This window comes from Eptesicus fuscus, chromosome 11 (assembly GCF_027574615.1).
Source record: "Eptesicus fuscus isolate TK198812 chromosome 11, DD_ASM_mEF_20220401, whole genome shotgun sequence".
NCBI lineage: Eukaryota > Metazoa > Chordata > Mammalia > Chiroptera > Vespertilionidae > Eptesicus > Eptesicus fuscus.
The window spans coordinates 61,055,335-61,069,881 of record NC_072483.1 but is presented as its reverse complement, the minus strand read 5'-3'; the positions used below and the strand labels follow the sequence as shown (position 1 = coordinate 61,069,881).

At 54.6% G+C, this 14,547-nt stretch overlaps 1 protein-coding gene across 2 annotated transcripts in view; it reads left to right on the top strand.

The window, feature by feature from the left end:
- Positions 1–2,784: 2,784 nt before the first annotated feature.
- AGAP1 (ArfGAP with GTPase domain, ankyrin repeat and PH domain 1) overlaps positions 2,785–14,547 on the top strand; it is a 410,505-nt gene continuing 398,742 nt past the window's right edge. For both annotated transcript variants that reach the window (XM_008138427.3, XM_008138426.3), the window contains exon 1: positions 2,785–2,947. In XM_008138427.3, the coding sequence (XP_008136649.1) occupies positions 2,785–2,947 (163 nt within the window). The remainder of the gene's footprint in view (positions 2,948–14,547) is intronic.

The following is a 14,547-nucleotide window of genomic DNA, read 5'->3' as shown; positions in this document are numbered from 1 at the left end:
GAGAAGAATCCATACACTCGGTACTATCATGCATGTTGCACTTGATACACAGAGGAAATGATTTACATGATCATGTTAGCGTGTGTCTGTATAAAACTTGGTGTGTGGATTACCAATGCATTTTCGTACCCCCAGAAGCTGACATGAAGGTGGGCCAGTGCCTCCATGGCGGGCGGAAGATGGCTTGAGGAGATTGCTAGGAGCCTAAGGCATCTCTGCCTTTTACCTTCACTTGGAAAAAATGAACAATGACAGCAACAGTTGCTGTGTGGCTACTCCTATCAGGCAAGGGTGGGGCTCTGGCCACTAAGCAGTGGAATTTCTGCACTGGGGTGGCCACCACCCCTGCTCTGGGCTCCCTGACACCCCCAACCTGGTAGGTCTGTGACCATATTGGGCCCCACCCCTGTGTGGGTCCAGGACTTGGGAGCTTTCCCAGACTCAGTTCTGTTCCTGGGTCTCTTTCTACCCAACACTGCCAGTCGGGAAAGTGACTTCACCTGTGGGGCTCCGTTTTCTCTGTGGTGCGTGAAAGGACGCCAAGGTCCCTTCCATAGTGTCAATTCTGTGACGCTCTGAGGCTGCAGCCTTCTAATTACTGTGCTCCAGCACAAATCTTAGGAGCTATGACCCTGGCCTGGAAGCAGACGGCTCAGTGGAGCTGAGCTTCACACTGACGTGCCACTGAAAGGAACCTGCCTGGTCCAGCAGCCCCACTCCTGGGCAGCAAACAGCCAGGAGATATTTGCACACCCAGGTTCGAAATGTCCATCAACAGATGAATGGGTAAACAAAATGTGATCTATAGTTCAGCCCTAAAAATGAAGGAAAGTCTGACACATGCTGCAATATGGATAAACCTTGAGGACTCTATGGTGAGTGAAAAAAGCCAGTCCCACTTAGGAGGTACCTAGAGTAGTCAAATTCATAGAGATGGAAAGGAGAAGGGAGACTGCCAGGGGCCGGGGGAGGGGAGGTTTTGTTTAATGGAGGGATGAACTTGGCTTAATGTGTCAGGGACCCTGCTGGGACTTGGGAGTGGGGAGGAGGGCACAAAGGCCCAAAATGCTGAAGATGTTTCTAACATTTGTCTGGGGAATTATGAGCCCAGAGACTATAACTCAATGAGGAGGGGTACCCGGGTGCCTAGGCCACACTCAGGCTGCACGTGGACCAGGGGAAGCCTGAGCTGGCTTTAATGGGGATGCCAGAGCTGCTGACTTCTCTTTCCAAAGAGGGGTGGAGACAGGGTCTGGGCTGGTGCGCACAAACCAGGCACATCTATCAAGGTCTCATTTGCCTCAAACCCGTGGGCGAGCCCTCTGCGCTCTAGGGCAGCTGCTGCAGTGTGGTCCAGCTCCGCGGGGTCCAGGGGGCTGAGCTATGCCGGGAACGGGGTGGGGACCCACTCGGAGCAGAAGGCAGCGCTGAAGAGGCTGCAGCTTGAGATCTGTGTCATATATATCTTTTTTTTTTTTTTTTTTTAAAGGAAAAGGATGCTTAGGAAGCCTCCCTAGCATTTCATGGCACCTAGCTCTCATCCTTGTCTAAACTTCGGTTCACTCCTGGAGTGTGAACACCCAGGACCCCGAGGGAGCACGCACGTCACTTTCGGGAAAGAAGGCCAAAAGTTAAAATTAAAAAAAAGGGGGGGGGAGGGGGGGGCCAGGACAACAAACTGCCATTGGGATACACTGGCTAGTGGCGAGTCGCAGAGGCTCCTCGCAACTGCCGCTAGGAAACAAACAAAACAAAAAAAAAAAACGGGGGGCGGGGTCGCGCAGTGCCTCCCGGGTCCCGAGGCACGGGGAACCGCGGGGCAGGTCGGGCCTCGCAGAGAGGGCTGGGCGGGAGCTGGGCCGCGCCGGAGGTCGGCGGGCTGAAAGGTCCAGCGCCCTCGGTCCCCGGGCCCCAGCTGCGCACCGGACCTCGATGGCCTCACGCCCCCTCTCCGCGGTCCCCGCGGGGCGCCGTCGCGGCGAGGACTACAAGTCCCAGGAAGCCCAGAGACCGGCGCGGGGCGGAGCCTGGCGCAATTCCCCGGGATCCGGCGCGCTGGGAAGCGCCGCTTGAGGACGCAGTGGATGCGGCAGCAGCGGCCGGAGGGCGGCGAGCGCGCTGGCGGGCGGGGCGGAGGCGGGGCCGACGTGGGCTGGAGCGCTGCGTGCCAGGGAGGGGGCTGGCCGGGCAGGCGGCTGGCGGCACTGGGAGCTGGCTTCGCGGCTGGTACGGCGCTTGCGGCTCGGTCCCGACTCGGCGAGCGGCGCACAGAGGGCTCAGCGCGGGGGCTCCGGCGCGCCGGGTGGCGCAGCACACAGCGTGCAGACCCACACCGCCGCGCGGCGCTCCCATCGGCGGGGCCGCTGCCCGGGGGCCGGCCCTCGGCCGCGGCACTCGGAGCGCGGCGGCTGCCTGGCTTTAATGGCTGCTCGGCGGGGCAGTGTCTAGAGGTGGAAGCGGCTGCGGCACAGGAAGGCGCCGGAGCGAGCCTCCTCCGGGCCGGCCGCGCCCGCCGCGGAGCGCTCCATGGGGGCCCGCTGACCTGGGCGCCGTGGCCCGCTCGCTCGCCGGCCGCACGTCCCGGCCATGAACTGAGTCCGCGGGCCGGCCCCGCGCCTGCTCCGCCCGCTCCTTTCTTCTCGCGCCTCCTCCGCCCGCCGCCGGCGGGCCCGGCTCCCCGGGGGCTGCGGCGCCCCGGGCTCGGCGGCCCGCGGGCCCCGGGGCGCGGGGCGGCGGCGGCGGCGGCGGCGGGGGGCGCGCGGCTCCGGGCGGGGCGCCTGCACCATGAACTACCAGCAGCAGCTGGCCAACTCGGCTGCCATCCGGGCCGAGATCCAGCGCTTCGAGTCGGTCCATCCCAACATTTACTCCATCTATGAGCTGCTGGAGCGCGTGGAGGAACCAGTGCTGCAGAACCAGATCCGGGAGCATGTCATCGCTATCGAAGGTGAGGGCTGGCTGTCGCGGGGCTTCTGGAAAGCGCGGGGGAGCGGGCTCCACCGGCGCGGCGTGCGCGCATGTGTGTGTGCTTGAGTGTATGTACACACGCGCCGGGCCGTGGCACGCGGCTGCCCGGCCGAGTGAGCACTGCAGTGCTTCTTACCCTGCAGGCCGGGCGAGAGCCCAGGGGAGGCCGAGGGCCGAGCTCTGCCAGGGAGGATGGGTAGTAGAGTCTCTCCCGTGAGGAAGTGGCTGGACGTGGTTGTGTCCTGGGTCGCCCGAGTGACCCGACCGGCCCAGCTGATGCCTAGGGGTAGCTGGAGGGATTGGCGCCACCGGGACCGTGACAGGTTACCGGATCAGGGCCCAGCGTGTTGCCGGACGTTGAAGATGTGTGTGGAGAAGTGCTGCTGTGGGGCGTGAGGCTCTGCCAGCGTGTCTTTGCTTCGTTTCAGGGGCACCGTGGAGGCCGATGAGCGGAGCTCCTGCAGAGTCAGCTCCGTTGCAGGCAGCGTTGTGTCCCGTCCGCCTGTCCCTGTGCCTCCAAAGAGTGTTTTCTGTCAAAGTCCTGGGCCGAATGAGAAGGTCCTTACCTGGAGGGTAGGGGATTCCTCAGCCTCAGGGTCTTACGTTCACATTCCTGGAAGCCTGCCACCCTTACTGCACGTCAGGCAAGGCTGTGACCCTGCAGGAACGGTGAGGCAACGGGGCCTCTCCTGGCCCCGTGTTCTCTTTGGATGACTGGTGGCTCTTATTACTCTGCTACTTGGCTTCTGGATTGTCTCCCTTATTCATTTGGTCCTGCCAGGGTTCGCTCCGGAGACCAGTTGGGATGCAAATGTGGAATGTGGGGTTATATCCCAGCCACAGTCAATCAGCAGGCAGCCTTTCCCCTTGCATCCCTGTGGGCCAGTGTCCACAATACAGAACTGTCCTGATGGGAGGCCAGTAGGGACGCTGTTGAGGGAGGCCCTGCAGGAATGTGTCTGAGAGCCTGGCTGCAGGCGGTCACCCACCACCTCCTCTCCATCTTCAGGGGAGCAGGCATGGGCCATAGGAGGGCTTTGCTTTGGCACCATGCAGTCTGCACCACTAACCCCAGGTCGTCTTGTTTTGACGCTTGGCCACTTAGGTGGAGAAGGTGAATATTGTGGTGCTGATCCTCTTGGTATCTGGCAGCCCCGGGGACTTGAACAGTGGCCGGGCCAGGCTGCCGATTGGCCGGGCGTATCCTTAGAGGGCTTGCTAATTCCCCTAGAGCAGTGGTTCTCAACCTTCCTAATGCCGCGACCCTTTAATACAGTTCCTCATGTTGTGGTGACCCCCAACCATAAAATTATTTTTGTTGCTACTTCATAACTGTAATTTTGCTACTGTTATGAATCATAATGTAAATATATGTTTTTTCCGATGGTCTTAGGCGACCCTGCTAGCGACCCACAGGTTGAGAACCGCTGCTGTAGAGCCTAAGACCATCGGAAAACATAGATATTTACATTATGATACATAACAGTAGCAAAATTACAGTTATGAAGTAGCAACGAAAATAATTTCATGGTTGGGGGTCACCACAACATGAGGAACTGTATTAAAGGGTCGCGGCATTAGGAAGGTTGAGAACCACTGCCCTAGAGGATCTGAGCAGTGCTCCCGTCTCCTGTGGGGCCTGGCTCTCAGTGCCCCTGGCCACTCTCTTGGCACTTTGAGATGCTTCCAGATTCCTCGAGAGGCAGGGGCTGCGGGTGGCCTTGGGACCTGCCCAGGATGCTGATGGCCAGGCAGTAGTGCTCCTCTGGAGCCCCAGCTCGGTTCTGTTGCCGTCAAGTGAGGGGGCACTGCCTGTCTGTGTGCCTGTGTCGCTGTCTCCCTGCAGCTCTCTCGGGCATCCACCAGAGTCTGATGAAACACTGTGAAAGTCAGTGCCAAGTCCTGAGCGCACCTGGCGGCCAGCACCTCCTGGCTGTGCAGAGCCCTCCAGCCTAGGGTGATTCCTGACACCTCCTTCTGGTTCACCATTCTTGGAGCCCAGCTCCAGGGAGGAGGGGGGGAAGGGGGGTCTCGGGCACTTCCAGCAAAGCTATTGATTGGGCTTTCTAGAAAGAGGATGTGGTTTTGTTTTTCTTTTTTTAAGAAAACACTGTGTGGTTCCTGGATGATAGTTTTTGGTAGCGTAATGTCTGCCTTTATGATGTGAGACTCGAGTTCCCTTCTTGGCTGAATCCTTGTCATTTTTAATGAGACTCAGAATCAGTGAACGAGTCCTGCTTGGGGCTCTGATGGTGGTGGTATTTTTCTGTCAGAAAAGGAATGTCTGTATTGTGTCAGAGCTGTTGTTCATTTATTGAGGCTTCAGAATCATTCAGACATGGTTTTCATCATTATCAGCAGTATCACCTTCATTTGTATAGAACTTGATCGAAAATCCTCTTGTACGCGTGATCTCACGGTGTCCGGGAGAAAGGGGGCAAGCTTTGTTTTTGTCAGTCTGTAGAAGGTGGAGGTTCAGGGAGGTAGAGTGACCTCCTGAACATTCGAATGGGGTCATTCAGAGTGTGGTGTGAACCAAAGGGCCATCTGAATAGAGAGCCTGGACCAGCAGCCTCCCAAAGCACCTCACACGGCCCCTTCTAAGGAAATGTGAGTTCCTGGGTTGTAATGAAATGTCCTCCCACCCTCTGCCAGTTGTTAGATATGGCTGTGATTTATGTCTGTATCCTTGATGTTCTAGAAATTGAGAAGTTTACTCAATTGTGGCAGGACTCTTTTTTTTTTTTTTTTGTATGAGAAGAGAACTGTGCACAACAGTTTTGTGCAGTGGTGTGGGTGTGGGTTGCCCACTCGAGCAGAGTCTGAGAGCAGTGCTGTGGGGTCCGGAGACTGCAGATGCCTTTGGAGGAGCCCTGTGGGGTCACTGCCGTGCACCGGACGGAGCATCACTGGGAACTTCAGTCACTTAGGCAGGTCTGCCTCTGCCTGCGAGCCTTGCAGGATGCTACTGCGGCAAAACGTACATCTTTTCCAATCAGGACTGTATATGTGTGTCATAGCACACAGTTTAAAAGTAGCTTGTCCCACCAAAGGGAGACAACTGCCTGTTAGAGGCTGTCCCCGCCTGTGTGCACATACGCAACATTGGAGTCACACTTACAAAGTTTCCTGATTAGCATACTGTGAGTACGTTTCAGTGTTAAGAAAAGTTTTGAACATGTGATTTCTCATGTTGGCATGCTGTTCTAGCATTTGGCTGTGCCACGATTTCTGTGAAATTTCTTTCTCTGGCAGCCTCGGGAACTTTTGGTGTTGGAATGGGGAGTGGCCTTGTCAAAGGGAAGGATGTTTTGGCTAAAAGCTCATTTCAAAGTGATTCTAGTGGGCCTGGATTGGAAAATCTCTAATCAGATGGACCGAATTGTGTATATGGTAGTTGCAAGAGCTCACGAGGATTCCCAGATAAGAGTGGGTCTGTGACTCTGTGTGCAGCCACGGGGAATGGGATTTGTTATCCATCTTGTTTTAAAACAGTACCTTGCCCCCTGCCTCCAAACTGTTGTGTTTTGTTTTTTTTCCATAGCTTTATTTCAGACTTTGAGAGATCTGTGTCTCCCTCCCCGCACCCAGTTCTCTGGAGTCAGAGGAGCATTGCTGATGGTTTTCAGATTGATCTGATCAGATTTCTGGGGTGTCCCACAGGGGTGTGGCATGCTGAGAAATGTTAGCCCTGCAGCTTGGGTACTCTCCGTGCCCAGGAAAGCGCCTGGGAGTGGCCTGCCTCCAGTGTGAGCAGCTTGGCTAGGTCTCCCCTCCTGGGTCTTCTTTTAAAAGCCCGGCTGGGGTTGATGGGGTTGAGGTAAATGAGTCAACTGCCTTTCTTGTTAAGGAAAGCCTGTTCTTTTCGGGATAAAGTCTCTGTTTGCGATGGCACATTGTAATTCAGCTTGCCAGCAGCGGAACTGCGATGCCTGATAACCCCGCCAGCTCATTCAGCCAGGGCCCTGCTCGGACCCCCAACCAGCTTTCCAGGCGGCAGGTCAGCAGGGACCAAGCCTCCCCCTGGCCCCGCCAGTGCTTTGCGTGGCTTCCTTGGAGGGGGCCAGAGAGGTCAGGATGGCCCGGTCCTTGGTGGGCGAGCTCTGCCTGGACGCCTGGTAAGGGCACTTGCACACGGGGATTCCAGGGCTGGGCCGGGGGAAGGTGGGGCAGGGGTCCCCCTAATCCCATGAAACAGCTCCTTTGTTCAGCATCTGTGCTCAGCAGAATGCTAAGTGCTTAACCTGCATGATGTCATTTCATCCTGGGCAGTTTTGTGACATGGATGGTACCTCTGAGGCCCAGACAGTGTAGCAGACTTGCCTGAGAGACGGACTGGGCTGCGCTGGCTCTTTGGCTCCATGTGAGATAGAAGTGGAGCTCCTGGCTTCTCACAGCTCCCAGAAGTCCTGTGTGCAGGCCACCCCAGGCGTGTGTCCTGTGTTGGAGAGGGTTTGAGAATGTTGCAGATAACCAGAAGTATCATGTTCTCTGCAAAGTTGCTACCATGGCAACACTTGAGGAAGAGTTTGTTCTCCTATAGAGATGTATTTAACGTGTTTGTAGCAGGTGTGTGCATTAGGGAACAAGCATCTTCCCGCCATGGATGAGCATAATTTGTTCTTGGCCACTATCAAGTGTATTTGTAATTTTTCAAGTTTAATCAAATGGCGCAGGTTTGGGCCTTTTAATTGTTGACATAAATGTCACAGTTTTCTCCTTAAAAATAATTCTCAATTGGCTGTTCGTCGCTTCCAGGTTAAATCGCATGCCTATGGGCAGTGACCGACCCCTTCACGTCCAGGGGTCCCCTACAGTGTGATGTCAGCGTCCATTCCCCCTCTCCCTGTCACAACGAAGGCCCGGCCCGCCAGCTCCCGTTGGCTTATGTCCTCACACTGCTCCAGCCTGAAGGACTGGGAGCCCTTTGAGGGCAGAAGTCAGTTGTGTTCATTTTTTAGAATTTATTTTATATTTTACTGATTTTTTTTTACAGAGAGGAAGGGAGAGGGATAGAGAGTTAGAAACATGGATGAGAGAGAAACATCGACCAGCTGCCTCCTGCACACCTCCTACTGGGGATGTGTCCGCAACCAAGGTACATGCCCCTGACCGGAATCGAACCTGGGACCCTTCAGTCCGCAGGCCGACGCTCTATCCACTGAGCCAAACCAGTCAGGGCTGTGTTCATTTTTTATCTCCTCAGTGATTCACTGTGTTGTGTTTTTGCCCTTGGAAGCTGCCTAGGAATTGTTGGTCGACTGGGTGCCTTGCCAGAGGAGCTAACATTTTCTCTGGAGTTTGGGTCCTTCTGCTCCTCATTGTTAGTGTAAACAGTGTTTGTCCAGGGGCCGGAGTGAGGGCATTTGGAACATCTTGGAGCACAGGTGTTAGGGCTGCGCACCTTCGGGATCTGGTGGGTAGCTTGGGTGAAAAGGAGACTTTTCTTTAGTGTGCGAAGGGTAAGAAAAAGATCTGCTTGCTGAATCCTGGCAGCTTGTGCAAAAGGTTGGTGTTTCTTTATGTTGGTGTGAGTTTTAGACGTAGGGCCAGTTTCGTCCTTAGGGGCAAATGAGGGACAGGCCAGGCCCGTGGTTGGCAAACTGCGGCTCGCGAGCCACATGCGGCTCTTTGGCCCCTTGAGTGTGGCTCTTCCACAAAATACCACGGCCTGGACGAGTCTGTTTTGAAGAAGTGGCGTTAGAAGAAGTTTAAGTTTCAAAAATTTGGCTCTCAAAAGAAATTTCAATTGTTGTACTGTTGATATTTGGCTCTGTTGACTAATGAGTTTGCCGACCCCTGGGCCAGGCGACCGACCTAATGTGGTATCTTCAGTGAAATACTGAGAGCCCTGCGTCTCACAGTTGAGCGTGCAGTCTAATCACACGGAGGTCTTGGGGAAACAGATTGCTGCCCCCTCCCCAGAGTTTCTGGTTCTGTAGGTCCAGAGTGGCCGAGAATGTGCTGTGCTAACCAGCTTCCCGAGGATGCTGGTGCTGCTGGCCCCGGACTCACTTGGAGAGGCATTGCTGCGGTGGTAGGAGTCCCAGGGAACCGGGCATCTCTGGGCCAGCTCTCCAGCACTCACTCCCAGGCGGCCTTCCTCTCCCCCTCCCTGCAGGTTACAAGGAGGCCCTAGCTCAGGGATCACACAGCTTGGATGAGTGGAAGAGGGATTTCAACCCAGGTCCCAGGGACTTCAAGTCTGTGTCCACTCTTCTTCCACAATGCTGAGCGCCCCAGGAGGGGATGGACATTGTCAAGGGAATCCGGTAGGGGACCTGCTCTTGTCCCATTTCCTTCTAAGTCCCGGTCTGTGTGGGTCCGTGGCTTTTCCGTCGGGTCTTTAGAGATTGTGGATTTGTAGTGTCCTCTCCTGCCTACTCCCACAGGGGTTGTTGAGAATTCACTTGCAAAGCAGACCATGCATTTTGTTGCTGCTGTTTCAGAGCTGAAGGAGCATTTCTGTGAAAAGGGGGAGCGATGTGTTATTAGCATGGAAACAGGGCTGCTGGGGGAGCCTGAAGGAAGTGAGTCAGGAGGAGAAGCAGTGACAGCAGCTGCAGGGACCTGCAAAACAAAACCTGCGGCCCTGTTCCTCCCACCTCTGTTTTTTTTTGTCCAAACCAGACTTTTGTTAAGACCCAAATCCCTTATTTTGCATCCTTCTTTTTTCCTGTGTCCCCTGCAGGTGTTTATCGTGTGTCAGTCCGGCTCTGGCTTGTTTTAACTACTGATTTGGTCTTGTCTTGCATTTCTTAACATTCAAACAAACCCACGTCCCCACCCCCCCACCCCCCCACCCCTTCCGAGCGCACCAGATCCTGTGAGTCTTTCTCTTAAGTGATTGAGTTTGGCAGAGCGGATCAGGCTTAGTTATTTTTAAAATCCAGGGTTCGGGGTTCTGATCCGGTGCTTAGCTGCATAATTCCTTCCCTTTGTTAAGTACCTTTCTCCGAGGAGCAAAATGCAGTCTACAGATGTCTGTCCCTAATCTCTGCAGCATCTGTTATTTTTGTACGGGCGTGAGTGCGAGGCCTTGTGTGCTCTGTGAGCCCAGCCTTCCGGGAGCTCCGAAGGGCCCCGGATTTGTGGCGCCCGTTTTACGTGTGGGGAGCCTGCCTGCACACAGGGCTCTGTGTGGAGTGACTTTCCCAAGACACACCGATGACCCGTCCAGGGGCAGGGCTGGCCCTGTAGTTTGGGTCCAGTCCCCCCCACCTCCCTGCGTTCCTCACTCATAACTGACCAGGGCCAAAAGGGGTCTTGGTTAGGTCTGCGGGCTGGGGGGTGGGGAAGGAGGGCAAACACCATCCCCGCCAGAAGAGGTTGTTAATGGGCCCTTTGAATAACCAGCCTAATAGCTTGTCTGTGTTTGAGGTGGGGAGATTTTCCATAAAGAGCAGACTAAATATAGGCTGGAGGGTGGGGACCAGGGCCCAAGGGGGGCTGTCATCACTCCGATATTGTTTCTTCCACTGGTCATCGGAACTCGCCGCCGGCCTGAACAGGTGCCGCCCTGCGCCTGGGAACAGACTGGCGGTGGTGCTTAAGCCGGGGCTCATCCGCACGTTTCACACTTTTCCCTGCGCCGTGGCGATGGTCTTTTTTGGGCTGCAGTGTTGGAGTATTTGTACAGTGTTTCTACACAAGCAACTGTCTGATCTTTAAAATCGCTCATGCCGTCTGGTTGTCATTAGCTTCATGGTTAGAAGCTGCCTCTTTTTTTTTTTTTTTTTTAAATGGTGGGAAACACTTTTCATGGTTCTGGGAGAAGAATTCCAACTAATTCCCAGCTATGTTCACCAACGATTTATGTTTGGTCTTAGAAATGTCAACATGGAAGAGCCTCTAGCAAACAGAACCATGCTGATTTCCAGCTTCGGAAGTGCCTTGCAGGAGCTACTATTACCGAATCCTCAGGTCACGGTCGTGAGGGGAGAACAGTGTCTTTAGGAAGTGAATTTAGTTTTGGTTCCATGAGTTTTAGTTGATACAGACATACTCTCTGTGTTGAGGATACTTGAATTAGGTTGTGTTTTTTTTTTAAATGAATGCCTACAACAAGACCCGCCTTCGTTTTCTGAGTCTTTACTTCTTCCGTGGGCTCCGAGTGGGGCCGATGGGGGTCTTTGGCAAAGTGTGGTGTTCCAGGTAAGATAAGAAACTTGAGGTGGAAATGGACTGGGGAGAGCTGAGTGCCCTGGCGTTCAGCTGTTCATGTTTCCACCTGTCCTCTTCTGTGAGGGGAGCATCCGGAAGCCTGCCTGTCCCCCTTGGTTGTGTTCAGAGATCTGGGGTGCTGCTGTGGGCAGTGATTCAGTCTCCTTGTGTTCTGACCTGTCCTGCTAGCACAGGCTGGCCAACCTGATTTTTTCCAAACAAACAAACAAACAAACAAACACCAACCAAAAGCACTGTTTCAGTTTTAGCCCCGACAACCACGCCTGAGTCTGACTTCCCACATATTCTTATTTGGAATTTGGGATTGGCGGGATTGCGGTCCACTTCGGTCTTCCTCATTGTTTTGGACCCTTTGTTGGCATATAACTTAAATAAAGAAGGCGAGGAAGTTTCCACCGACTGTCCCCCGGGTGTACCCAGCATCCAGGTCAGGAACCAGAGGTGGCCAGCCAGGGAGACGCAGCCCCGCGGTGTGTCGCAGAGACCGCGGCTTTCGTTGGCGGATCTGTTCTACTGTTGATGGGCACGTGGGCAGTTTCCCATTTGGGCTGGTATGAATAGTGTGGCTGCGTATTCTCGTGCGTGCCTTTTGGTGCCCCCATGTCCCGTTCCTGTCAGTGTCTGCTGGGAGCGGAGTGCTGGGGCCTCTTGCCTTGTCTCCCAGCTGGATACAGCCATCCTGGGACCTCACCTTCTGGAGGGCGGCCCCAGTCTGGAGGGGGGAACCTTTCATTGCTGTTCAAGATCCAGCGTGTGACACTCAGGACTTGGTTCAGCTGCTGTCTCCTTCCTTGGATTTCCATCGTTAATAAGCAAATATTTAGGTGGCTAATGCATTTCTGGCACGGTCTTAGATGTTAGGTTTTAAAATTTTCGGTTGTCTTACAGACTGCTATTTCCTTGTTAGTTGAGTAGTTACAGCTCCCTGCATGGGGCTGGGTGAGTGAAATCATTCACCAGGAAGCACTTCCCTTTAAAATGTGGAGGGTACCCTTCTGCTGTGACTGTCTGTCACAGACCTCTGCACTCAGCTGGGGTCCTCTTTCTGGCCGAGCCCCGGCCTCCGGAATCCATCTCACCACAGCCGTCCTGGGCTTCGGTACCCTTTGGATCTGTGCTGATATTTGAAAGGAAAGTCATTTGCTACTTTTGGCTTGAACTGTTCTGTGGTCTTAATATGTACATGCTAGCACTATTCGGTTTCTGTTGTTTGTAGCAATTATGCAAAAACACGAAAGAAAAAAAAAAAAGAAAAGCTAAATGTTGCCAACTCTGCTATTCTCAAGGGGCTATTTTCTTTGTTCCTGCCCATCCTGGGAACTGCCATTACCACCCCCCCTTCCCCCTTCCCCCTTCCCCCTTCCCCCTGCCCCCTTCCCCAAGGCCTCGCTCACCACTGAGGCCAAATCTGGGAGCTTTTATAAGAACCCAGGACACAGATGAACACAGATCCCGGGGTGTGTGCCTGTGTGAACTACTCCAGTTGCTTTACAGACGCAAATATTTATTTTGAGGGATGGGAGTGGGAGGGCCATGTTTATCTTCACTTTGTTTAGTATGGGAAGTGGCTAAGGGAGAATCAATAGGCAAGATGTTATCAAGCACCTACACTGGGCAAAGCACAGCGTTTGAGTCTGGCAGGATAGGCAGATGGAAGCTGAGCCCTTCTGCCCGAGCCCTGGAGGCCACAGCAATGTAGACAACCAGGCAGCCTGGGAGAGGGAGGGCCGGGAGGGGATGTAGTAACCGAATGAAATGGGTAGGCATCAGGCAGGGGAGGGCTTTCCAGGCTCTTGTGGAATGGGAGCGGGGCATCCAGACTGCAGAGAACTCGGGATGGGGAGGGGCAGAATGAGGGAGAAGAGCCTTGTGAGCCCCAGAGAGCAGGCTGGGAGAGCCTTTCCGGGCAGCAGGAAACTATTGATTATGGATTTCCGTTTGGGGAGGGGCGCACTGGGACTTGCAGTGATTGCCATGCGGGGTAGGAATGTGGTGGGGGCTGTGGGAGTGGGAGTGGCAGGCTGGGTTCAAACCAAAGCTCATGTGAGGGAAGGTGGGGGCCTGGGCAAGGGAGTGGGGAAGCAGCGATGGGCCCCAAAAGGTGTACACAGAGGTTAGGCCTGAGGTTGCCTGTGAGTTTCAGGGTGGAGGGAGCAGGGGTGGGGACTGAGGTTTGAGCCTGGAAACACAAAGGGAGTGGGGGGCACTTTAGGGGGGGATTCCTAGATGCCCCAGGATTTGGGTGGCAGGGAGGTGCTCAGCCACCCAGGGAAGAGACCCAGGATTTGTAGAGGAGGGCCTGGCCCCTGTGGGATGAGCTGGGATGTGTAGGTTCAGGAGCCCGCATGTCACACAGGCTGAGGCAGGAATCGGGAGCGTACTGCAGTCTCTCCTCTGTAGATGCTTTAACGGGTGTCTGAGGTTTACATCCATTTCGGGAGTTGTCTAGTGTGTGTCTCTCTCCAGGAGCTGAATCAGTCCCAGAGCGGGAGCGGGTGGGTGTGGGGGGGTATGTATGACTAAGCTGCAGCTCACAGACCCTGGGCCCTGAGGTCCTGCTTGTCTAGCCAGGCAGTCTCCTGGCTAACTGTGCCTTTTCGAGAACAGCACAGAGTACATGCCACAGATGCTTGATTAATGTATCTTCCGAATCTGTATATCTGTATCTAAATCTGTAGCCTTGTTACCTGTCTGGCAGGTGTGGGCATTTCTCACTCATTGGGTTTAGCTGGTAGAGCCAGGTGCTGGGCCACAGTGGTGAACAGGCCATATGCTGTGCAGGCAGGGGCAGGTGCACACGGGGGTCAGGTGGGGGGCTAGGAGAGTGGAGGCTGTGCCATGAGGAGGCCCAGGCCTCCCTGTCCCCCCCTTGTCCTCCCCCCCATGAAGCCCTGTTTGAGAAGACAGGAAGCTGATGACATTTGGGGGGTCATTGATCTTGCCTCTGCAGGAGGCCTTGGAAAACTCATCTCTCCCCAAAGAAACCCCACTGTGTTCACACCAAAAAGCCAGTTTCCAGTTTTCACTAGGTTAATTTCACTTTTACCCAGGTATCTTAGTCTGTATTTGTCTTTCTGGTCATCTTATGCTGGGGAATAAAACAATTAGATATATAGTATATATCTCTTTCTGCCCACAGTCTAAATCCAGAGGCCCCCCCACCCTCCAAACTCCCAAAGCCCCGACCCCGCTTTTCCTGAACACCCAGCTCATCTGGACAGTCTGAGAGGGGCGCTCAGGTCCCAGGCAGCGGGTTTGTGCTTCTCTCTGGAGCCTTTGAGCTTTGCAGAACAGGAGCTGGTCTGGACTTGATGCCGGTGCTGCTTTTCCGGACAGCGGTTCAGAGTTCCACACTTCGAGGAGGGAGCCTGTTTTTTCTAGAATCCCAGCTCCTAC